Source organism: Xenopus laevis, chromosome 3S, assembly GCF_017654675.1.
Source record: "Xenopus laevis strain J_2021 chromosome 3S, Xenopus_laevis_v10.1, whole genome shotgun sequence".
Taxonomy (NCBI): Eukaryota; Metazoa; Chordata; class Amphibia; order Anura; family Pipidae; genus Xenopus; species Xenopus laevis.
In genome coordinates, this window is record NC_054376.1 from 6,928,637 (window position 1) to 6,955,342 (window position 26,706).

General features: G+C 41.7%; 1 protein-coding gene across 2 annotated transcripts in view; it reads right to left on the reverse strand.

Annotated features, from left to right (window-relative positions):
• btbd11.S (BTB (POZ) domain containing 11 S homeolog) overlaps nt 1–26,706 on the reverse strand; it is a 131,650-nt gene that overhangs the window by 16,665 nt on the left and 88,279 nt on the right. For both annotated transcript variants that reach the window (XM_041587965.1, XM_018254852.2), the window contains 9 exons: nt 18,106–18,310; nt 10,795–10,947; nt 9,352–9,517; nt 6,044–6,133; nt 4,962–5,063; nt 4,013–4,106; nt 2,857–2,992; nt 1,141–1,361; nt 230–408 (listed from right to left, as the gene is read on the reverse strand). In XM_041587965.1, coding sequence (XP_041443899.1) covers nt 230–408; nt 1,141–1,361; nt 2,857–2,992; nt 4,013–4,106; nt 4,962–5,063; nt 6,044–6,133; nt 9,352–9,517; nt 10,795–10,947; nt 18,106–18,310 — 1,346 coding nt within the window. The remainder of the gene's footprint in view (nt 1–229; nt 409–1,140; nt 1,362–2,856; nt 2,993–4,012; nt 4,107–4,961; nt 5,064–6,043; nt 6,134–9,351; nt 9,518–10,794; nt 10,948–18,105; nt 18,311–26,706) is intronic.

Genomic DNA, 26,706 nt, shown 5'->3' on the forward strand with positions numbered 1-26,706 from the left:
GGCCATGTGTGCCGAGCAGCTCTGCTTGTACGGTTGTTGCTTCTTTGCCAACACTTGTTGACTAATGACCTACGTCCTTTTGGTGCTTCCCATGCCTTTCACACATGGGGTTCATCATCTTAATATATTATAACTTAACTTATAACTTACAATAACTCACCGGAAATATGTTTCTCTTTAATCAACATACATATAATAGATTATACTTTTACATAGTCTGTTTCCATACCTTGCTGGCTTGCAGGATTTCAAACATTAATGGCAGCCCTTGTGTAATCAGTTCCTCCGTGTATTCTTCCTCTTGGATAGATTTAAATTCTTTTAACAGACATTGGATCAGAGGCCGTCGGTGCTGCTGGAAGGAAATTCGCAGAGATTCCAACCAGGTGTGAAGAGTCCATGGGACACCTACAGGAGACATATTTTTTTGGATATTTCCCATCACTTAATTAAACGACACAGTATTCAGAAGTTAAAACAGACCTATGGCATCGCTAGAAGCTGCCAAACATCTATGTTCATTCTTGTCCATCCTGAGGTTCAATTATAAAGTAATTGGCCATATAACTTTGGTCAATAGGTAATAGCAAGATGGCTGACACAGACATGACTGACAAGATTCTCACTGGAGAAACCATTCTCATCTGTAACCCTCATTGTAACTTTCAGAACCTATTTCGAAGAAGTGAAGATTTTCTCAAAGTGTTGACATCCTCTTCAAAAGGACATAATGCAAGACCTTCTGCAAGGACTAGCTTGCGTTTTTTCCCCTTTCAATGTAACACATAAGACGGTTAGGATCAGGGGCGTAACTATAGAGGAAGCAGACCCTGCAGCTGCAGGGGGGCCCAGGAGGTATAGGGGCCCCATGAGGCCCTAATTCATATACAATTTCAATAAATATTGGAGAAACAAGTCAACCTCTAAACATTTTGGGGGCCTGAAAAATAATTTTCTGTGGGGCCCAGTAATATCTAGTTACGCCACTGGTTAGGACCAATATTTTTGATGACTTCATGTCTCTTCAACCTTCTACAATTATCTAATTTGAGTTGCAAGTCAGGAAATACCTGCTAAAAATGAAGGCATCCTTCAATCAAAAATGACATTAAAAAGTTAACGAACCTCAAACCTACTGACCTAAACTTCTAATATCAATGGTAATATCCACATATCCGTGCTCAGCACTGTGGTACATTGCTTCTTTCAGCGCCTTGAGCTTGGCTTTACTGTTACGACTTAAGCAAAATGGAGTTTGCGTTGTTTCTGGCAAGTCACTTCCTTCGGCGAGAATCTCTTCCAGGGACAGAATGTCACTCTTTTCTTTCTCAGGCTGGGAAAGCAGCTTTCGAAATACATTCCTGAAACAATGTACAAAGCAAAATGTTGATATATAGTGAAATGTACCTAGAGATTAGATTGTGTTACAGTATGTTCAGTCCAAGGTTCTTTGTTCTAAAGTCCCAGTGGCAATGTCGGATTTCCTCACTCAACCTCTATTCTCCTAGTCTCTTTTCTTTACATACTATAATCTATTATTTCATCTATTTAGTCTCTTTGTTCTCATAGAAATAGGGAATGGCCATGAAATAGGCCAAGTGTTTTGAAGCACTGGGCCAACCAGGAGTTTTCCTGGTATCCTGGTGGGCCAGTCCAACACTGCCCAGTGGTGGAACCAGTCTAAAGTCCTTTCTATTTTTTTTTTCAACATTCTTAATTTTCAGATTTTTTTAAAACATGGTGAGGAGGGTACAGAAAGTAGAAGAGGGGATGGAGGGGTTAACAAACTTGTGTTACCATTCTATCAACACATAAGGGGTTCAAGTCCAAATAAGCAAATCAGGCAACACTCCAGATAGGTTTGAGGGGATTTATTGCAACATTAGGGTAACAACATCGCCTTAATCATAGGCAAGGGGTTCAGTTTTATTGTAGTGGTGGTTGGAATGTGATACACAAAAAAATAATCCATGGTTGCAATGGAGGGTCAGAAACAGGCCCATCTGTGGGGTCTGGCAAATGCCAGAGGGGCTGCTGTAAGGTCCCATAGACAATCACTATTTAGTGGGCTGATGAAGGACTATTTGGGCCTATGTACTGTGTACTTGGAATGCCAGGGCTTATGTTGACTCCCAGTCCAGACCTGGTCACAAAGCAAGAGAAGGAACATGTAAATGACCATGGATTCTAGAAACACTTCCCCTTCCCTCATATACAGTACATCTGCAGGTTAAAGTTGGCTAAGTGATAGGTGATAGGTGATGGCTAAGGCTTCCCATGGTACTTGAAGGGTGTCTGGAACTGAAAAAGTGGTGGTTCTGTAGCTAATTTAATGCAATTGAGTTGCTTTATCTATAGTTATTGTCTTGAATGGAGGAGGTTCACAACTGAGGTTCCCTCGGAGTAGAAAGTGGATTGATCCCTACAGTAGAACCCTGCTGTGGTACAATACAAAGTATTTCATAGGGTGTGAAGGATGAGAAAGAACTTGTTTGGAAAAGGGAAATAAGCACACCATTATAGTTCGGTTCTTGCTTTTTATTACATCAGAAAAGTGACACAAGCTTTCAGGGACAATCCCTTCCTCTGGGTTCTCCCCGAGAACTTGTGCCACTTTTCTGCTGCAATAAATGCTTTAAAGGCAAGAGCCAGACTACAATGGTGTGCTTATTTCCCTTTTCCAAAGATGTTGTTCCAGTTGGCTTGGAAGTGGCCGGGGATTGAATGCACCCTACAAAAAGTAAGTGGTGTGCCGAAGATAAAAGTAATTAAGGATGAGAAAAATGCTGGAAAGTCATTGCTTGGTGCCTAACTGTCCACCTGTGCAGAAGAATGTAATTATTTTCCAAGATCTACCTGTGTCCGTGTGCAGCAGCCTGGCTAAAAGAGTTCATGTCTCCTTGCGGTGCCGTAGAAATCCCATTCCTGTACATTGTTCCTATCATGGGATCTGCGCCACGTTCTAGCAGTAAACTGGCCAGCTCAAAGTTTCCTAAAAACAGAAGGTGGTTGAAAGATGATTATAGCAAAACAACAAAAATCTTCCATTCTTGTAAATTTAAAAATTGTGTAAATTTAAAAATTGTGTTTTTGTAAAACTCTACTACATATTTCTAAACAATATTTCGGGACATCTGATTTAATTGAAAAGTTTTTGTTTATTTCTGGGGCAAGCAAATAAAAAATCATTTAAGTACAAAAATTGAGATATCTGGGATAAAAATATTTATAAAAACAGGTATGGGACCTGTTATTCAGAATGCTCAAGACCTGGATAACGGACCTTTCCTTAATTTGGATCTTCATGCCTTAAGTCTACTAGAAAATCATATAAACATTAAATAAACCCAATAGGCTGGTTTTGCTTCCAATAAAGATTAATTATATCTTAGTTGGGATCAAGTACAAGCTACTGTTTTATTATTACACAGAAAAAGGAAATTATTTTTAAAAAATTTGGATTATTTGAATAAAGTGGAGTCTATGGGAGAAGGCCTTTCCATCATTTGAAGCTTTCTGGATAACAGGTTTCCAGATAATGGATCCCATACCTGTATCTTAAATATATAAGAAATGAAAGAGGGGAATGTGGTAAAGAGTGAAAATGTCAGCTATGTAGAATTAATTAAGACATTGCTGTTTATTTTTTTGGATCAACAAAATAAAAAAAATATTAAAATACATAAATGAATATTGTTGAGATAAAAATATACATATAAATCGACCTATATGTTAAAAATATACAGATTGAAAGATTAGGGTATGCGATAAAGGGTGAAATATTTGGCTAGGTAGATTTAATTGAGGAATTTCTGTTTATTTAATTGTAAAGCTGAAATTGTAAAGTGCCTTTCTTTTCCTTCAATTGTTTTGAGGTGTAAGCATTTCTCAAAAGTTTTCAGTTCATTTTGGGAGTTTTTTTTTAATGCTATTCTAAATTATTGTGAACCATGGACATGGCTAGTCTGAAGTCATTTGCTGGTTCAATTTGCTGGTTTGCAAAGCCAGATACCTGCGGCGGCCGCCAATTGTAATGGTGTTTCGGAGTAGTTTTCTTCTCCAGCTTCTAAAGAGCCTTCTACGTTTGCTCCGGCATCTAAAACCAACTAGACAAAAAAAGCATAGAAATTCTACATGAGGAGCATGAAGCATAACACTCTGAACAACTCAACGGCACTAAACGTGTACTTTGGCTTCTATTAAAGGATAGAAATAAATGGGTTGTCCATTCAAATCAATTCTTTTCATTGTTTAAAAATCAATCTGCCAGGTAAATTTGTTACCTTATTTTTGTTTGTGATAAAGGTATCTTGGATGATGAATTTTCTTGAAAAAATATATGTGTCACCAACAGCAGAACAAACCTGGAGATTTCTTTTTATTTGGCAGTCTTTGCTCTATAAAATAGGCAGTTTTACGTCTGTATTTAAAAAATTCAGAAAAATTGCCCATCTGAACAGAATTTTTTGAAATTGTATTCATAGTGGTCAGGGCCGGGCCAAGCGAGCACCCTAGGCAATCCAGCCGGCCACTTCACCCACCCTCCACCTGCCATGCCGTTGTGCGCTCGGGTGGTGGGGACGATGAAAGAAGTGAGAGCTGGAGACGGGAAGGGGGCAGAGGGGAGCAAACACGAACAAGGGGCAGACAAAAGACCCTTTAGGCTCAGGGCACACAGGCAGATTCTCCTCTACTTTGGGGCAAGGAAACTTCAGGTGACTTTCGGAGATTTACATTTTAGCCTGCGGGGAGGCAGTTCAGGGAAATCAGTCGCCCCGAAGAAGAGGAGCTTTGTCGCCGGGCGACTAATCTCCCCGAATTTGCCTGTGTGCCCTGACCCATAACAGGTCCCTATCCAGCGCCCCCCTATTGTTGCACCCTAGGCAGGTGCCTCTTCTGCCGACCCTTAGTTCCAGCCCTGATAGTGGTGTTCCATTAGGTAATGAACTTGACAAAATTACCTGCACGACAGGAATGTGGCCCTGGAGGACTGCGAAGGTAAGTGCTGTCCAGTGTCGAGTCTCTGGGTGGACAGAAGGACATTTATGGGCAGTGATGGGAACCTAAAAGAGAGAGAATAAGGTAATAAAAATATGTATATCATTTATGCCAACAGCTTGTTGGGAAACTTAACCCAACATATAAATTCTATATAGTTTGCAGTTTTACTCTTCCATAAGAAGCCATCGTCTCTATTGCAAGATGGCCACAAGCCTCCTTATTACAACCCACAAGCATGCTGTTGTGTTCTAAGATGTCTCTTACACTGTCCAGAGAGATACCATAAACCTACTGGGTATCCCCATGTACAGAGCAAGACTTTTAGGCACAACATCTTTTGCTTGCTTTGGTTAGAGATACCTTGTATGTGTGATGGCCTAGATACAGTCAGTGTGGGCCCACCAGAAAACCTTAGTCCACGGGCCCACTCTTCAAACTATTTCTCCTCTTCCTCGCTTCACTCAACCTCTATTCTTCAAGTCACTTTTCTTTCTATTCTATTATTTATTATTCTATCTATTTAGCTTCTTTGTTCCCGTACAGAAGTAGGTAATGACCATGAAGCAGCTGGTTAGAAGCAGGAGGACCCACTGACACTTGGGCCCACTGGGATTTTTCCTGGTATCCCGGTGGGCCAGTCCGACACAGTGGCCCTTTAAAACATATTTTATATGTTATGTACAAGAATGATATTAATTGCTACCCTTGCAGAGGTGCATTTTAATGCGATTCCCCTTGGTTTATGAAATATGACAATATTTAATGCGTGTTTATAGGCATAATGCATATTGCACAAAGTGATTTAGTCATGGCATCATGACCGTAGGTTGTAATAATTAGCTGAATAACATTGAAACACACACCCGTTAATTAGATTTGGAATGGTCACTTCCCAGAATACCTCATGTTCAGCTGTAAGTATTTTATATCATGTCATGCTTCAATAATGACCCATTAAATCTCAAGGATGTCATTGTAGACATTAGTTGGGGTAGATTTATGGCTGGTTGGACAGACAAAGACTATAAATGAGGTTTCTTACTTCCACATTCAGCTCAGCTCCAGCATCCAGTAGCATCTGAACCATGGCCTCGTCTCCTCTGACACAGGCGTACATGAGAGGGGTCATTCCCTGAGAGAACAAGAACATTATATAAAGAATATAGCAACCGTAGAAAGCCAACTGTTGTGGTATTCAAGTAATCAGCAATCCTTTCATCTAGTTCTATGTCTATCTATAAGTGCAAAGGTTGCTCCCAGCCTAGTGACCCATAACAATCAATGTAGCCTCTAACTTTTGCATTAGGCCTTAAAATTGGCCAAACAAGCACCCATTATATTGTAAGAAATGAATTATTGGTACAAGTATGATGGCCCACCAATCCAAACCTATGTGAATGTTCTATGGATATAGATAGGTCTGGATGGTTCAGGATCAGGCAGGTTTGAAAATGTCATCTGCTGATTCACCATGTCAACCAGTGTATGGTGCAGCGGCAGGTGAAGGTGATGTTGATGTTTCATTTGTTGCCAAATTATTGGAATAAGAAGGTGGCCATGCCTTAAAACTCTATAGCATCCAATCAGATTTTAGAATACCTAAAATACTATTTTCTGGTCATTATTTGATACTAGTCCTGGGGCAAACATTACAACTTAAATCGGAAATGGCAACCAAAGATCTGTTTAAAGGTGATCATTAAATGCTACCAGCTATGGCAGTGATACCCAACCAGTGGCTCACGAGTAACATGTTGCTCTCCGACCCTTTGGATGTTGCTCCCAGTGGCCTCAAAGCAGGTGTTTATTTTTGAATTCCAGGCTTGAAGGCAAGTTTGTTGCATAAACTGTGTGTCCTGCCAACCAGAGCCTCCTGTAGGCTGCCAGTCCACATAGGTGCTATCAATAATTAAAGCACATATTTGGCACCCCTGGGACTTTGTGAATGCTTATGTTGCTCTCCAACTTTTTTTTACGTTTGAATGTAGCTCACGGGTAAAAAAAAAAGGTTGGAGACCCCTGAGCTGGGTTACTAGACAGTGAAAACTTTTTTTTAATTTTCTTACATTAACAAGCTGATCCATGTCCCTAGCTGTGTGTCCATTATGTCTTCACAGGGCCGAAACTAGGATAGGCCTTGACCCCTTTCATCCATTGACCTATCTGTTTATTAATCAAACCATTCACCTGTTTATACAGCCACCATTTTTTCACATATCTTTCCGTTAATTTACTTATTCATCCCCTCAGATGTATGACTGCCGTGTATTATCCACAGTCACCTCCTTATGCCAGATAATAACAAGATGGCTGATGTAGCACCGGTAGACAATAGTGACGTGCGAGTAGAGAAAAACTCAACCAATACTCGACCCTAACCCACGTCCTCCTAACCAATGGCAACCCGCACCTGGCTTCCCTCCTCCAGGCTCACGTCTTTAAAACCGGAAGTAAAGTGGCAGTGTAAGGTCAATCAGAACCCGCCAAGGTCGGCCCAGTACCCACACATCGCTAGTAGACATGACTCTTTTCCAATAATCCTTTCTGTATTTAAGTTTTAGGCCTCCTACTTCTAGAGTGGTGGCGAGTGCAATAGGAGAATTTTATGGAGAATTTACATCCAACGTAAGTTTGTTTATTCATTCAACCAACCAGCGATTCATCCATCACCCTACCACCTTCATCCACCTCATTTATATACCTATTCTTTCAGAGCCTTATTGTATATAAGAATAAGGTAATGAGTTCCACATGTGAGCTGAAAGGTAAAGACCATTTGTCTGTGGGTTCCCTTGATATATTGCACATAGATTGGAACAAGTACAGCCCTGAGCAGCAATGACTTCATGTTCATAAGTAAAAATATGAGCCCTTTTCCGTGATTTAATAGAATATTGTGCAAGGGATTTAGGTTACCATAAACTGGTGTGTGGGGGGGATTATGATAGACAGTCCTTAATTTCACAAGCCCTAATTGAAGCCATATGATTGGTTTTTTTTTGCTGACTATGTTAGAGAACCATGAACAGTCCGTCCTGTGTGAGACTGAGGTGAGCAAATTGATTCTGGTTCATATTGCTTACCCAACAAGCTTTGTTTCGGCTACTAATACTAACCAGGGCCTTGTGATTACAACTGTGCATGCCCTATTTACGAAGGTGGCTTGGGGGTGGTACACAGGGTGAAGGGTACCCTACCCAGTGTACAACCAGGGCCACTCCTGAGGTAGAGTCCTGCAGCGGGTCGGGTACCCATGGGTTACCCACAAAAACCTGCGGGTTGTGGGTAGAAGTCCGGGTGCAGGTATAGACGCGGGTGGGCGGTTCTGCGGCTTTACAGGAGATTTTTACTCCTTTTTTAGGATCACGCCTACTTCTGATGATGTCACTTCCAGTTAACAATTACAGCACTTCCTGTTTTACTCCTTTTTTTCTGATCACGCCTACTTCCGATGATGCCACTTCCGGTTTACAATGACAGCACTTCCTGATTTCTGATGGTCAGCGGGTCGCGGGTCCGGGTTGCGGATAAGGTACTTGCGGGTTGGGTAACGGGTCCAAGCAGGTAAGAATGCAGGTTTGGTCGGGCAAAAAATGTACCCGCGCAGGACTCTATCCTGAGACACAATGCTGCCCCCCATTGGCCCACTTCAATGCTGATTTTTAAGCGCAGGATAGGGGGGATGGCATCTGGGCTGCTGCCTCCATCCCAGAATTGATCTGGATATACTCTCCTCTGTCCTGGGATTGGCCTCAGTAGTCTGGAGGGGCTTGATTATTTAAAGTACGGATCCCCAACCTTTTTTACCCATGAGCCACATTCAAATGTAAAAAGAGTTGGAGAGCAACACAAGCATGAAGAAAGTCTGTGATTGGATATTTGGTAGCCCCTATGTTGAATAGCAGCCTATAGGAGACTCTGCTTAGTTATTGCAATTAAAACTTGCTTCCAAGCCTGGAATTCAAAAATAATCACCTGCTTTGAGGACACCGAGAGCAACATCCAAGGGGTTGGAGAGCAACATGTTACTCACGAGCTACTGGTTGGGGATCACTGACATAAGGGCAGGTTGGTCCTTTCCATGGCACCACTTTTGTGCACCTAGAACAATGGCCAAGCTCTGGATTTTTTTTTAGTTGCCTTTTACAATAAGGGATCAAGATCAAACATAAGATATGTTGGCCATAGCAGTGACAAATTTAAAGAAATTTAATCCCCCTAATGTAGCAGGTGCCCCCTGCTTTTAAAAAATGCAGCCAGGCTCGTATTAATATACGTTACTCATTTAAACACCTGACAAAGGCCTATTTCACGGCATCTCCCGTAGGCGACGGCTGTAAAAGTGCTTACTTGTTCACTCATGCTGTTAATTCCGTCGGGACCCAGCAAAGAAACAGCCTGTTTCACTAAATCTGTTCTGCCACAGTTCAGCATCCGAAAGCCGAGATCTTGCTTAAACTTGGCTTCCGTGGCAACCGCGTCCAATTTGCGAGACGCACAAAAGCAATCGTCAGCTCTGCGGGAAGAAGAGAAAAAGTGATTTGGAATTTAGTGGGGTTTTTCTTTTAATAAGTGCTCACATTGGTTTCACTTTCCTGGTTTCCATGATATATTTAACTCCTTAGTAGATACAGTAGATAACAGATAAGTACTACTATAGTTTATATAAACAAGCTGCTGTGTAGCCATGGGGGCAGCCATTCAAGCACAGGATACACAGTAGATAACAGATAAGTACTACTATAGTTTATATAAACAAGCTGCTGTGTAGCCATGGGGGCAGCCATTCAAGCACAGGATACACAGTAGATAACAGATAAGTACTACTATAGTTTATATAAACAAGCTGCTGTGTAGCCATGGGGGCAGCCATTCAAGCACAGGATACACAGTAGATAACAGATAAGTACTACTATAGTTTATATAAACAAGCTGCTTTATAGCCATGGGGGCAGCCATTCAAGCACAGGATACACAGTAGATAACAGATAAGTACTACTATAGTTTATACAAACAAGCTGCTGTGTAGCCATGGGGACAGCCGTTCAAGCATAGGATACACAGTAGATACCAGATAAGTACTACTGTAGTTTATATAAACAAGCTGCTTTATAGCCATGGGGGCAGCCATTCAAAACTAAAAAACTGAGAAAAGGCACAGGATACACAGCAGATAACAGATAAGATTTGTAGTATACAATAGGATTCTTTAGAGCATATCTGTCATCTAGTGTGAATCCTGTGCTTGAATGGCTGCCCCCATGGCTACACAGCAGCTTTTTTATATAAACTATAGTAGTACTTATCTGTTATCTACTGTGTATCCTGTGCTTGAATGGCTGCCCCCATGGCTACACAGCATCTTGTTTATATAAACTATAGTAGTACTTATCTGTTATCTACTGTGTATCCTGTGCTTGAATGGCTGTCCCCATGGCTACACAGCAGCTTGTTTATATAAACTGTAGTTGTGTTTCTATAGCAAACACACCAGTTTATCTAGGGGAGGGCAGCAGTACATTATGTTGTCATTCCTTTAAAATACTTTAAATTGTTTGTGTTACTGTTCCTTTAAGAAACTATAATCTCCTCCCACATGCAAGTGCAAATGGGAGGGAGTTAGTGTTACATGACTTCTTACACTATTAAAAAAAAAAAAATGATTCCTTAAACATATAAAGCCGTATAAATAATCTATTTTTGGTGCTAATTCAAATAGAAACAAAACACATTTTAAGTGTTCTGGAAAACACGAGATTTATACTGCCCCTTTAAAAAAAAAAAGTCACATACTTTAACTGACGAGGTTCACAGTCAACACCGGGAAGCAGAAGGCGAGCAGCTTGACGGACATCATCGCTGTCCACGGAAAAGCTTCTCCGGTACCCAGCGTGAGCCACGGCGACTCGGATCCATTCCATCAGAGGGGGAAGCATTAAGAATGGCCTGGGCGAATACAACACAAGGAGATCATTAGAGAAGGACAGATTTTCTTTTTCTTCCCTCAGTGAACAGCCACGGGTCAAAGCTTCAAGCCGGCAGCCCATTATGGCTTCTCACACTGTTCCAGCTCAGGGGATTGAAATTGCAGAGCACAAATGGAATGTTTTATGTATGTTTTATATATGTATATATATATAGAGAGAGAGATATTATTCCCCACTGAGGCAAACACTACCCAAAAATATGAAAGGTACAATCGAGCATCTTTCAGCAGTGACACCTTCTACACACATTTAGCCAAGACAAACAATCCCATAGTATTTGGTTCACATATTTATTTTGACCATTTTTATTCTGCTTACGGCATCAATGGGATTGTAAGGGCCAACGGAAGAAATATAATGCTGACAAACTGCGTTCATTTGTCAGGTATAATGTAATGTAAGGACACCTGATTGGTTTCACATGTTATACTCGGTTTTTAAGTCGGATTTTTTTTTTAAATCTCTCTTGTATTTAACTTTGGAGAGAGAGAAGGGAGGGCAGACAGCTGGGTGACTGGTTGGGTAAATATTCAGGGGAATTTGGATTGTGTGGAGCTGGGAATATGCAGAGCAATGGTTGTTGGACATTTTTACTAGGGATGCACTCAATCCAAGATTCAGTTCGGGATTCGGTTCGGGATTCAGCCTTTTTCAGCAAGATTCGGCTTCGGTCCGGGTAAATTAGGGGCCGTCAGGCAAATCGTGTGACTTTGTGTCACAAAACAAGGAAGTAAAAAATGTTTTCCTGTTCCCACCCCATAATCTGCATATTCAAATTAGGATTTGGATTCGGTATTTGGCTGAATCTTTCGCAAAGGATTCCAAGGTTCGGCCGAGTCCAAAATAGTGGATTTGTTGCATCCCTAATTTTTACTACCCTCAATTATATATCCAACCTTGGTCAGGGGTCCATTAGCTCAAGACATGGCTACAAACACAGGGAAGCCATGGGCCTCATTTATGAACCCAAGGGCAGTGTGCAGAGTGTCATTTCAGACACAAGTTGCCATGTTTTCTCCCATAATCCCAGAGTAATTGGACTGCGAGGGTGAGATATGCCTAAAGCAACTGCAGCTAATGGGCTCAATTACACTTCAACGCAACAAGTCACACTCAATTGTGACCAAAACGATTGGAATAAAAATGGCGCCTAGCTGTGATTATTTGGGTATAAGTGTGCTGTGACTATTGACACCGGCTGCTGTGGGAACCCTGGATCTACCTCCACCTTTAGGGTAAGGCCAGACGAGGAGATTCGGGGAGATTTTGTCGCCTGGCGACTTATCGCCACGTCTTTTGCGTGACTATCTCCCCGAACTGCCTCAGCGTCTTTTCCGCATAGGCTAGAATGAAAAGTTGCCTGCGCTAATGCACACGCGGCGATGCGTTTTCAATAGTCGCCCAAAGTTGCCTCACTGAGGCAACTTTGGGCGATTATTGAAAACGCATCGCCACGTGTGCATTAGCGCAGGCGATTTTGCGCTGTAGCCTATGGGGAAAAGACGCTGAGGCAGTTCGGGGAGATAGTCGCGCAAAAGACGTGGCGATAAGTCGCCAGGCGACAAAATCTCCCCGAATCTCCTCGTCTGGCCTTACCCTTAAAGCAGTGGTAGCCCTAGTCACACTTGCCCATGATTGTGAACAAGAGGCAGCAGTGTTGAGGTCAACTATATGGAAGTGCAAGGAAAAGTTTTGGACGCAACTACCCTTAATAAACGAAGGCAACAATTGCTTTAATTTTTTTTTTTGCACAACTGCAACTGTTGTTGTTCATAACTAAGCCTTAACATATTTTCACCCCAAATATAACCTAATCTAGTCATGTTCCCCAAAGCTTACCCTAACTGGTCTTCTACTGTTCCAAGATCCCTCAGGGGGTCAATTCCACAGTTTGGGATCCAATGATTTAAAGTGCAAGAGTCTCATTTACAATTGGTGAGACTGGGTTAAAAGTCCAAAAAGGAAACAACCAGGTTTTTTGCTCCTTCCCCCTTGTCCTACTCGTAGTACCCTCCCCATACATACAGGTTTTTGGTCCACAATAGCCAAAGATCTTTCCTGATGAATGCAATGGTGCCTGCATTTGGCAGTGCTGTATACATGAGGGACAGGGGAAGCATAGAGGCATCCCATTCAAACATAAAGCTATAGAATTTCAATGGGTACAAAGTGCAAGTTGCTTTTTCTTTACCCTAATTGTGTGCTGTGTTCAAGCCCAGCAACAGCCTGTGGGTACCTGCAAGTCAATACAAACATTACAGCAGGCTGGTTGACTGGATTCATTATTCCTCGCTGGTTTGCTATAACTCACACTGTCAGGCAGAGCAACAAAATATTACTTGCTGTCTCCCCGTGACCCTACACATCAGCGCAGAACCAAATCCAGATACTGCTGTCTGTTTCTGTCTGCTTCTCAAGAAAAGAAATGTTTCTGCCCAGTGAAAGGAGTCGATTATGGAAAGGGAGGCTTATTCTTCTCATTCTGTTTAGCAAGATATGAGACGCCACAATAAAAGGCAGCCGGCATTAGCTGCAAATTAGAAAGGACAGAGCCACTAAAAAAAATACCGGCCTTCTAGTAATGTTCGGGCCTGGCCGATACCCGCGGATCCCGGGTTCAAGCCGACCTCACGCTCCTCTTCACGGGTGGAGGGCGGGTGTGGGTTGAGCTCTTCTCCTTTTCTTTCCCAGCCACCGTCAAATGCCGGCTTCCGACTTCTGGCTTTATAGCCTTGTGCCTGCTAGCCCCGCCCCTTTTGTGACGTCATTGGCGGGGCTGGTCTATAAAAGGAACTCGGCAGTCGGGTGCAGGTTGTGGGAGGGCAGGTCCAGGTCCGGTGTGGGTTGGTTTTACCCGGCCTTCCTATATTTTTATAGTTTTTCCCTATAAATAACATTGGCACCAAGCAACATTTTTACCGGCCAGGCCAGTAGGGTTGTCACCTTTTCTGGAAAAAAATACCGGCCTTCCTATATATTTATCTTTTTTCCCTATTAATAACACTGGGATCAACCATCATTTTTACCGGCCAGGCCGGTAAAATACCGGCCTGGTGGCAACCCTACAGGCCAGTAAAATACCGGCCAGGTGGCAACCTTAATCGTAGTACCCCAGGAGGTCCCATCCTAGTTATTTCTTACTACAGTAAGAAATAACTAGGATGGGGCCTCCTGGGGGAAGCAGGTGAAATAACAGGGGTCATGACTGGAGAATGAACTAGGCCACTTTTAAAAATTGGGTCTTATGGGGAAAGTATATTTAAAGGGGTGGTTCACCTTCAATTCAAGTTTTAGTATATTATAGAATGGTCCATTCTAAGCAACTTTTCTCAGTTGGTCTTTGTTATTTATTTTTCATTGTTTTTTAATTATTTGGTGGGTTTTTTTCGGTCTCTTTCCAGCTTTCAAATGGGGGTCACTGACCCTATCTAAAAACAAATGCTCTGTAAAGCTACACATTTATTGTTATTGCTATTTTGTATTACTCCTCTTTCTTTTCAGGCCTCTCCTATTCATATTCCAGTCTCTTATTCAAATCAATGCATGGTTGCTAGGGGAATTTGTACCAGATGGCTGAACTTGCAAACTGGAGAGCTGCTGAATAAAAAGCTAAATAACTCAAAAACCACAAATAATAAAAAAAAATTAAATCAATTACAAATTGTCTCAGAATATCACTCTCTACATCATACAAAAAGTTAACTCAATGGGGAACAACCCCATAAAGGGTTAATATATGGAGAAGAGGCGCTTAAGGGGTGATATGATAACTATATATAAATATATAAGGGGATCATATAATAATCTCTCTAATGCTTTATTTACCAGTAGGTCTTTCCAGCTGACACAAGTTCACCCATTCCGATTAGAAGAAAAGAGGTTCCGTCTAAATATTGGGAAGGGGTTTGTTACAGTGAGAGCTGTGAAGATGTGGAATTGTCTCCCTGAATCAGTTGTACAGGCTGATACATTAGATAGGTACAAGGAAGGGGCGGATGCTTTATTCACCAGTAGCTCCTCCCAGCAGACAGGAGGGAGCCAATGAGATTAGAGGAGGGAAAGGGGTGTTACAGGGAGAGCTGGGAAGTGAATCAGTGGTACAGGCTGATACATTAGATAGGTACAAGGAAGGGTTGGATGGTGTTTAGCAAGTGAGGGAATACAGGGATATGGGAGATAGCTCATAGTACAAGTTGATCCAGGGACTGGTCCCGTTGTCATTTTGGAGTCAGGAAGGAATTTTTCCCCCTCTGAGGCAAATTGGAGAGGCTTCAGATGGAGTGTTTTGCCTTCCTCTGGATCAACTGGCAGTTAGGCAGGTTACAAAAAAAGTTAAAAGGTTGAATTTGATGGACGTGTGTCTTTTTTCAACCCAACTTACTGTGTTACTATGTTATGTTAACGGGTTGAGGTTACTAGGGTGGAAGTATTAGGGCTTTCAAAAAAGGGGTCAAGTGGTTGGAGGCAGAGTTACCTTTGCAGCATGTGGAAAACCTTTTACCCACCCACATCTACATAGGGTTTAGGTTTGCGCGTGTTATCTCTGACATCCCCATAGAGGGTCGTTTGAGTGCAATTTTAACTTACAAAAAACCCCCACAGCATTTGCAAATGTGCTCAGGGGGGCAGGCTCTGCATACGTTTTCTGCAGGCTTATACTTGAGTAAGTACATCAATAGTCTAGTAAAATAAATAGAAATAATCTGAAAGTCTTATCATAGAAACAGTGGAGTGACTAGATGTTACTGGGCCCCACAGCCAAATTAATCCAACATATCCAGATATTGTCCTGTTTTACCAATATATGTTGAAATTGCTCATTATTTGGGCTTCATGGGGCCCCCTATACCTCCTGGGCCCCCCTGCAGCCGTAGGGTCTGCTTCCTCTGTAGTTAAGCCCCTGCATAAAAACCTCTGTGCCCTGTTGACTTTCAAACCTTCATTATAGCTTTGTCCTTCATGAGAAAAAGAAGAATCTCTGCCACTATCCCAAAGGGCATTAGATCCAATTACTTGGTCAATACCACATCAGTCTGTGGTACTTAAAGCAACATTATATTATTACCTAGGCTGCTCAGGCTTATGTTTATACATCACTGTTAGTTTTAGCTAAGCCATCAGAGCAATGCAACTTTAATTGAATATACAAAGCCAGCACACATTATAGATGCATACAGTCACATGAAACATTATTGCACCGTGCATATATATATTATATTAGCAGGAGATCCCACGCTAATTATGCAAATGTTTTAGCCATTCAATTTGGGTGTAAAATGTGCACAAAAATAAGAACAAGGTCCTTTATGAAGGGACACAATGGAGAGCTCGTTTTGATGCAATTCATTAAAGGGGTGGTTCACCTTTAAGTGAAAGTGATACCGTCATGGGAATTTTTTTATTTTTTTTCTCAAAACGCATCAGTTAATAGAGCTGCTCCAGCAGAATTCTGCACTGAAATCCATTTTTCAAAAGAGCAAACTGTTTTTTTTATATTCAATTTTGAAATCTGACATGGGGCTAGACATTTTGTCAATTTCCCAGGTGCCCACAGTCATGTGACTTGTGCTCTGATAATCTTCAGTCACTCTTTACTGCTGTACTGCAAGTTGGAGTGATATCACCCCCCCCCCCCCCAGCAGCCTAACAACAGAACAGTGGGAAGGTAACCAGAAAGCAGCTGCCTAACACAAGATAACAGCTGCCTGGTAGATATAAGAATAGTACTCTATAGTAAAATCCAGGTCCCACTGAGACACATTCAGTTACTTTGAGTAGGAGAAATAATAGCCTGCCAGAAAGTAGTTCCAGTAGTGCAGCACTGGCTCTTTCTGAAAGCACATGACGAGGCCCTTTTATAATGTTCATTCATTAATTATTTTCTTTTTATTCCAAGATATTCCAACAGCGCCACCTGCTGGTCAGTTTCTGACCAGTCTGACCACCAAGTAGTCAAGGAAGTTGTCAGGAGAAAGAAAGAGGCTGCTCTGATGTTCTTCTGCTTAGGAAAGATTTGAGAAAGGTTTCTAATTGTTTTCCTAAGCAGAAGAACATCAGAGCAGCCTCTTTCTTTCTCCTGACAACTTCCTTGACAACTTGGTGGTCAGAAACTGAAACTGAAACTGTTGGAACAAAATTCATTCATATTAACAGCACATGTATCCCTTAATATCTTGGAATAAAAAGAAAATAAATAATGAATGTAAATGACAAAAGGGCTTAGAATAGCACTCTCATCAATTTTACATTCACTTATTTTAAAGGTTTACTTATCCTTAAGAGTTTATTTGAATCAATGTTCAATGTTCTGATTAACCCAAGAAAATCCCTTGCCTTAAATAATAAGTTATTTAGCTTTTGTCAGCAGCTCTCCAGCAGTCACAGCAATCTGATTGCTAGGGTCCAAATTCCCCTAGCAACCATGCATTGATTTGAATAAGAGACTGGAATATGAATAGGAGAGACCTAAAAAGAAAGAGGAGTAATAAAAATCAGCAATAACAATACATTTTTAGCCTTACAGAGCTTTTGTTTTTAGATGGGGTCAGTGACCCCCATTTGAAAGCTGGAAAGAAGAAAAAGGCAAATAATTCAGAAACTATCAAAAAAGGAAAAATTAAGACACATTGAAAAGTTGCTTAGAATTAGCTATTCTATATAAAAAATTAATTTAAAAGGTGAACCACCCATTTGAAGTTCTGGACAAATAATAAATGCAACAATGAATGAAACAGTTTTTTGCTTTTCTCAAATATTAGATGTGCATATTAGGATTGCATTAAGGGAAAATGACACAAGAAAGAGCTATGGAAAACATCAAAAAGGTTGTGACAATGGAAGCTTACACACATCTGAAACTGTCAGCGCTATTCTTCATACCCGCATTACACAAGATCAAGATATGGAAGTCTGTTAAAGAATATCTTTACCCGGCGTAAGCAACAAAAAGTAGTTAATTTCACTCTGCAATTCGATTTAGGGTAAGTGAGGGTAGCCTTGTCTTAAAAGCCATGGAAAAATATATCTTCTTCTCAATCTCTCTTTGTTCAACTGAATGCCAATTCAAATGTCAAGTCTTGGCTATAGTTGTTCTAGTGAAGGTGAAAGCACATCTTACCTTTCAGTCTGAAGGGTGACTTTGGAAGGCTCCACGTTTGGGTTCTCAAATTCCATCTGGGGGCAGTGCATGAAATAACACAGCGTATACAGGGCCTCTGGTTCCCAGTAGAGAGGTCCTTGCTTGTGATGCATTGGGGTCCCATTGCTGTGCTGCTTTGAATTGAGAGGCTGAAGGTGGTGCATTGCACGGGATACCAGATCACCTATACAAAGATATACACAAAGCCTGTAAATAATGTCCATCACAAATAAGATGACTGTTGGAGCATTTATCTAAAATTACATATGCCTACTCTTTACCCCATTATGTCCCCAATTTGCCTGAAGCACGGTTATCTGCATGCTTCAAAAGTTTTGGACTGGGATGCCAGGGGCCCACCAGAAGACCATAGACTGTGAGCCCACCAGAAAACCTTACACTGTGGGACAACCAGAAAACCTTAGACCGTGGGACCACCAGAAAACCTTAGACCGTGGGCCCACCAGAAAACCGTGGACCCACCAGAAAACCTTAGACCATGGGCCCACCAGAAAACCTTAGACCATGGGCCCACCAGAAAACCATAGACCATGGGCCCACTTTCCAAATCATGCATGCTTCAAAAGTTTTGGACTGGGATGCCAGGGGCCCACCAGAAGACCATAGATCGCGTGCCCACCAGAAAACCTTAGACCGTGGGCCCACCAGAAAACCTTAGACCGTGGGCCCACCAGAAAACCTTAGACTGTGGACCCACCAGAAAACCATAGACCACGGGCCCACCAGGAAACCTTAGACCATGGGCCCACCAGAAAACCATAGACCAGGGGCCCACTTTCCAAACTATTATTCCTCCTCTCCTCACTCAACCTCTTTATTCTCCTAGTCTTTTATATCTACTTACTACATTCTTCCATTATTAAGCATTTTTCCCCATAAAGAAATAGGGAATGACCATGAACTAGGCTAAATGGATAGAAGCCAGAGGGGCCACCAGGAGTTTTCCTGGTATCCCTGTGGGCCGACACTGCTTGAAGTTGATATTAACCTTCCCTGAAACTCTTATGTTTCAGTATCCTTGCCCTCCAAAGTAGCCTTCATCCCTACTAGTATGGTGGATCCATTATCCAGAAAACTCCAGGTCCCAAGCATTCTGGATAATTGATCCAATACCTGTACAAGTTTCCATTTGTTGATAAAGTAGGTCACATGCAGGAGGACTAGTAATTTGGTGTTTATCCTTTATATTTAATGTGTTGTAATAATAATAAAACATTATGATGTAACCATGGCAGCAGTTACATAGAAACGTGTTATTTGCTTGGGTTGAGAAGTGAGTGGAATACTTGCCACCATGAAGGTTATTTAGCGTGCAATTAAAGTTTAAATTAAATATATATCCCTTCTGAGAACTATTGTATACTCTTACAATGTAAGTGTTAAATGTGATATTTAAAGGAACAGGAACGCCAAAAATTAAAGTGTATTAAAGTAATTAAAATATAATGTACTGTTTCCCTGCACTAGCAAAACTGAGGGAAACACAGTTCTTATATAAACAAGCTGCAGCCATGGGTTAGCCATTCAAGACTCAGGTTACATAGCAGATAACACATGCACTCTGCACAATACCATTGGATTCCATTACAGAGCTTATCTGTTATCCGCAGTGTATCCTGTGCCTTTTCTACTTTTTCAGCTAAAATGGCTGCCCCCATGGCTACGAAGCAGCCTAATCATATAACTATAGTAGTCTTTCTAAAGCAAACACATAACTTTTACCAATGCGGGGCAACAGTACATTATATTTTAAATGCTTTAAAACCCTTTTATTTTTTGTGTTCCTGTTCCTTTAACTCACTAGATTTTAAAGTTTTTTGTTTTTTTTTAATCTTACTCATTTTAAAACATATTGCATTTACATAAGTCACACTTACGTAAGTGCAATATCAAACATTCATGTTCTCCAGTATCATAGTGCAAATCGTGGAGGCAGGGGCGATGCTGCCCAATTTGCCGCCCGAGGTGGCCTTTGTTTTTGCCATCCCCCGCGCACTCACCTTCAGCGCCGGACGGGGGTCAGCGGGGTCCACGTCGCAATTGCGCTCTCTGCACTAGAGGAGCCGAATTTCCGTGTTGAAAACCGGAAATTCGGCTCTTAGTTACTAGGAGCGGCATTTTTGCCGCCCCTGGCAACCAGGGGGGTGCTGCCGTCTGAGGCGAGTGCCTCAACTCGCCTCATTGGTTGAGCTCCCCTGCGTGGAGGTGAACCTTTGCAATACAAATAGATGGATTCTGCCAGCGTCTCCCTCTTCGGTGTGTTCCATCTAACGCGTTTCGATGAGGACGGCTTCTTCAGATGTCAGCTGGTGTCCTGGCATACTTTGTGTGCCTTTCACACCCCTTGTTCAATTCCCTATGGTAGCTCCTTCTGACTTTGGGCAAGTCAACTGGTGTCCTGGCATACTTACCGTACCGATCATGACCCGTGTCCAATTCCTTACTCCTGCGCTGAATGTTAACAATATTGTGCTAGGTTCTGTTTTCTGTTTTTCTGTGTCATTAATCTATAATTGATATGGTGATCCAGTGGAGGCACTGTGAAAAAGATCGCCAAAGGGTTTACTTTCCCTTTAATCTTGCAAATTTTGTTTGTTTTGCCATTTTAATTCTGCTATACATGTCCACAAAAGCGATTTGTTTGCAAGGAAGTCATTGAGGTTGTAAAAAAAGTTAAAAAAAAGATGCCAACATGATCGCTAACGTCCGAAAAGATGTTTTTGAATGTTTTTAGTGCTAACGAAACATATTACATTAAGTTTCACAGCCAAAGTACAGAAAGGCTAACTTCACAGTAATTAATATGTAACAGATGAACAGATGGAATGCAACCCAGCATACCATAGAACCCAACCATCCCGTAAACAAAAAAGCTGAACATTTGGAGACTATACGGTGGCTCTGCCGCCTCTTTTTCAGTTGTGGTTTCACTGGGTTTTTTTTTTTCTTATTTTCTCGCAAAGCCACAAGGAAACTGTGGGTAAACTAGGAAAACATTTAGTCCTTAACATATGGTGCAATGTGTTTTGTTATTCGCTGCCATGCGGCGTTTATTTTAATTATATGGTGGGTTGGATATGAGAGTTGACACTGCTTAGCTCAACAGTTTATATGCTGAAAGATAATTTTATTAGAGCTCTCCGCATCAGAATTCAGACACGGCTGCTCAGAAAATGATACCATATGTTCATATGTAAATGGTGCATCTGTATGGATGGTCACCATGTTTATGTTTCATAACTGAAGATTATTTATGGTGATTGATTTGAAATCAGTGGGTGGGGGTATTTCAAGCAATTCATGGGTAATGTAAAGTTATGTGTCTGGGATGTAAAAATATCCAAACCACTTACACCCTAATGGGACTGAACTAGGCAAATCCATAATGAAAAAGGAGCTTGGAGTTCTTGTAGATCAGTGATCCCCAACCAGTAGCTCGTGAGCAACATGTTGCTCTCCAACCCCTTGGATGTTGCTCCCAGTAGTCTCAAAGCAGGAGCTTATTTTTGAATTCCAGGCTTGGGGAAAGTTTTGGTTGTATAAAAACCTGGTGCACTGCCAAACAGAGCCTCAATGTAGGTTGACAATCCACATAGGGGCTACCAAATGGTCAATCAAGAACAGTTTTCATGCTTGTGTTGCTCCCCAACTCCTTTTACTTCTGAATGTTGCTCACGGGTTCAAAAGGTTGGGGATCCCTGTTGTAGATGATAAACTTGTCTGTAGCAAGCAATGCCAGTCAGCAGCATTAAGGGCAGATAAGTTCTTGAGCTGTATTAAAAGGGGCAGAGATTCACAGGAGGAGGGGGTCATTCTTCCACTGTATAGAGAACTGGTAAGGCCCCATCTAGAATATGCCGTACAGTTTTGGTCTCCATCACTCAAACAGGACATTATTGTATTAGAGAAGGGCAACTAAGCTGGTAAAAGGCATGGAAAATATTAGCTATGAGGAAAGACTGGCCAAATTGAGGTTGTTCATGCTGGAGACAAGGCCGGATTCGATGAAGTGGCACCCCGAGGCCAGTGCCGGACGCTTTGCATATGCTCGCACCCCCTCCTGAGGCCACATGGTCCTAGCAGTGGCCCTTAACATGAAACCCCGCAAGCGAGTAAGCCTTTCAAGTACCGGAGCACCCACTGCTCCTTAGGAAGTGGCAGGGTAGCACGCCGCACATAAAATTTTGCCACCGTAGGCTCTGCCCTTTGTGGCCTCGCCACAAACCTAGGCCTGGCTGGAGAAGAGGCGCTTAAGGGGTGATATGATAATTATATATAAATATGTAAGGGGATCATATATTATTCTCTCTAATGAGAGACCAGTAACTCTTTCCAGCTGACACAGGGGCAACCATTCTGATTACATGAAAGGAGGTTCCGTCTAAATATTCAGAAGGTGTTTTTTACAGTGAGAGCTGTGGAATTGTCTCCCTGAATCAATGGTACAGGCTGATACATTAGATAGCTTTAAGAAGGGGTTGGATGGCTTTTTAGCAAAAGAGGGAATACAGGGTTATGGACAGCCCCGGACTGGCAATCTGTGGGTTCTGGCAAATGCCAGAGGGGATGCCATAAGGTCCCATAGAAGGTCAGTATTTAGTGGGCTGGTGGGGCTGTTTGGGCCTCTATGTCGGCTGATTGGGCCTCTGTGTACTGAAATGCCAGGGCCTATTTTGATTCTCAGTCCGGACCTGGTTATGGAAAACAGAACATAGTACAATCCAGGGACTGGTCCGATTGCATCTTGGAGTCAGGAAAGAATTGGAGAGGCTTCAAATGGGGTTTTTCGCCTTCTTCTGGATCAACTAGCAGTTAGGCAGGTTATATATAGACCTAAAAGGTTGAACTTGATGGACGTGTGTCTTTTTTTTTCAACTTAACTTACTATGTTTCATCCTAAAATATATTGCAATATAGAAACAGTGCTTATTTTACAAGAGGGACATGTAATAACACATTAAAATGATCTAAAATGACATTATAGGGTTGAGAGGTCTCAACACCAGGGACACATCAAAGAAATGGGGGAGATAAGGTTTATGAAGTGGCTAGGGCTTTGAAGGACAGGATAAAAATGAGACATGGGAACCAGTAAAGGTTTTATGGGGATAAGGAAACAGTGACTGAGGACTTGATAAATGTGTGATAAATCCATGTATTAGTATCTTGCATGGACTGCAGGATAACATTTTGTGAGGAGAGGGAAGAAACCAGAAGGGAAGGAAATAAAAGGGGAAATTGTTATAAAATACCACAAATGAAGAAGATGCAAGTTGTGGCGATGGTCCTGCACATTTAAGGTTTACATGGACAAACACCAAAAACATCTACATGAAAAACAGGAACATTTGTGGTGGGGGGGGGAAAAAAGACCACTGAGGATATTTTGGGAAGTATCTGGTTTATTCTCACCACCACTCAATAGCTAGAACTCATTTCTGAAATAGCAAACTCAGATAATGAAAGACATCAGGTAATATTCATAACTGCTTCATAACTATGAAATGAAGTAAATATGGCATAATAATGTGCTCTGTAAGGGAAATGTGCATTATGGGTGTTGTAGGAAACACTTCGTCTTAGCACAGGGGAGCAAATTTAGCAAAAGACTGTGGAAGTCCTTTCATGATATTCAGTCTAGGCTCACTCTAAAGTCCCTATGGGGTAATGTAATAAAGGTGCAAGGAATGCTATAGATCTAGTAACCAACTGCAACCAATAATCAGATGGTGTGTGCAAGGAATCAGCTGATATTCTTGGAAGAGGGAAGACTAATGCAACATTTTCATACTGTACATCTACAACCTTGTTAAAAGGTAAGATGGGGGTTGATCAAATGTTGGACAAAAATGGGGGCATGAGCACAAAACTACTGAAAATAACTGCTGTGCACCCTGGTGAGAAGGGGTGCTTAAGTCTTGTGATTGCTACTACTGGAAAGACTCCCGTGATCATCAATCCTAATGCATCATATGTCAGAAAGATATGATAGAAGCTGTTAAGCACATGGCCAACTTTCATAAATAGACCTGAAAGTCATTTGGTGGAATATTTTGCTTTCCAGATTAGAGTCCTGCATCGGGGCGGGTACCAATGGAATACCCACAAGGTGGTCAGGTTTTGGGCAGAAATCTCTGGGTACCTGATTGTGCAGGTAACCTGTTTGGGTACCCGGCTATGTTGCAGGACTGGTCCCTCCTACCCTCTCCTGAGTTTGTGGTAGTGGATCAGGGTCCAACGCGATGTAACGTCCGGGTAAAATTGGTATCACTTCTGGTTAAAAGTGATGTCACTTTTGGGTAAAAGTGACGTCACTTTTGGTTTTCGTGGGCGCCAGGTTGGTAGGTAAGTGAGCTGTTTGCGGGCTGGGTCAGGAAGTGGGTCTGGGTGTCAGGGCATAGTGGGTGGTGGGCATGGGTTGGCTTTTAGGTCTGCGGGTCCCGGTCAGGCAAGGGTCTGCCTTATTGGACCTACGCAGGACTCTAACTCACATCAATTCTTTATGCGATCAGGCAGGGTGAAGTCCAGAGCGGCGTCAGTGTGGAGTGGGGTGGGGACCACAAGGGCTAGGGCTCGGTCACCACAAGGGTTTCACCTTTAAACTTCTATATCCTATAAACATCATATATTATGCTCATCAATCAGAAGTGGCCAAAAGAAGAACACTACTGGGTCATTGAGTTATAAAAGAATCCCAATTTAACCTAAAATACACTTTCCAAAGAATCTTTCACATCTGTTGAGAGCTTCAAGACATTGGTTCACTGGATAAGAAGTTTGGACAAGCTTACACGCCTTCTGTACAGATCTAATACCATACAACCACTTAATTATCTGGACCAACTGTATAAATGGAACCCTGCATTATATTAATCACATATGTCAACCAGATGACAATATTCAATATCAGCACCAAACATTTGGGGAATAGCAGTGGTGCAGTCAATTATGATGTGCGGTTTAAATTACATATGATAATCAGCTGGATTTTTGTGGCTTTTGGTTTGGAAGCATTTTGTCAAAATATTTATTTTATCCCATCCAGAGATTTATAATCGCCATATGGAATTCATCACCAAAGTACTATTGTGTCATGTGCTGTGATGTAAAATGATCTAATTTGAATTATCTGTCTGATCAGGCAAGCAGATCTACAGTCCCACACCCAAACCTCACGTAGTTACCGAGAATATGCTGAGCTCAGTGGAGAGGTCAAAAACAATACAAAGTTTAAACTCTGAGGCAAACTTCATGCATGTCTATTGAAGACACATAAAAATCTGCATAAACCTTAAAAATAAAGCAAAGTTTTCTATAGTCAATTTTACATTTTACATTGGGGTGATATGATAACTATGTATAAATACCTGTATATAAGGGGATCATATAATAATATCTCTAATGCTTTATTTATATCCTTTCCGCTAACACAAGGTCACCCATTCCCATTAGAAGGAAAGAGCAACAGCTTTTAAGATTTATATTTGTATGTCCAAGCTTCAGCATCAGACTGTGGGGGCCCTGGGCTGCCTCAGGGGTCAACACATCACCTCCTGGGCTCTCCAGCCACAACCCCCCACCAGCCCTTTTCTAGTGGAGTCTCTATTTATCCTTATTTATTTTGTGATATAATGCATTTGAAATATATGCTCTCTTTTTAGTGTGTTCATTGCTATTTTTTAAAATGTATATATATATATGAAGGCACAGAAGATTGTGTCTCGTATTTAAGAGCTGCATGACCCTTATAATTCAGCCCACAACCATATGCCTTTATATGGTCACAAAACCCCTCAGTGACCTCTAATATCCTTATCATTTACAGTAGGGGTTACATTATCCCTTATAATACCTGAGTGATACTCAGAGTTCCCTGTATAACTCAGCCTGCAGCCTTGTGCCTTTATATGGTCACAGAACAACCCCTCAGTGACTTCTAATATCCTTATCATTTACAGTAGGGGGTACATTATCCCTTATAATACATGAGTGATACTCAGAGTTCCCTGTATAACTCAGCCTGCAGCCTTGTGTCTTTATATGGTCACAGAACAACCACTCAGTGACTTCTAATATCCTTATCATTTACAGTAGGGGGTACATTATCCCTTATAATACATGAGTGATACTCAGAGTTCCCTGTATATCTCAGCCTGTAGCCTTCTGCCTTTATATGGTCACAGAACAACCCCTCGGTGACTTCTAATATCCTTATCATTTACAGTAGGGGGTATATTATCCCTTATAATACATGAGTGATACTCAGAGTTCCCTGTATAACTCAGCCTGCAGCCTTGTGCCTTTTTATGGTCACAGAACAACCCCTCAGTGACTTCTAATATCCTTATCATTTACAGTAGGGGGTACATTATCCCTTATAATACATGAGTGATACTCAGAGTTCCCTGTATAACTCAGCCTGCAGCCTTGTGCCTTTATATGGTCACAGAGCAACCCTTCAGTGACTTCTAATATCCTTATCATTTACAGTAGGGGGTACATTATCCCTTATAATACATGAGTGAAACTCAGAGTTCCCTGTATAACTCAGCCTGCAGC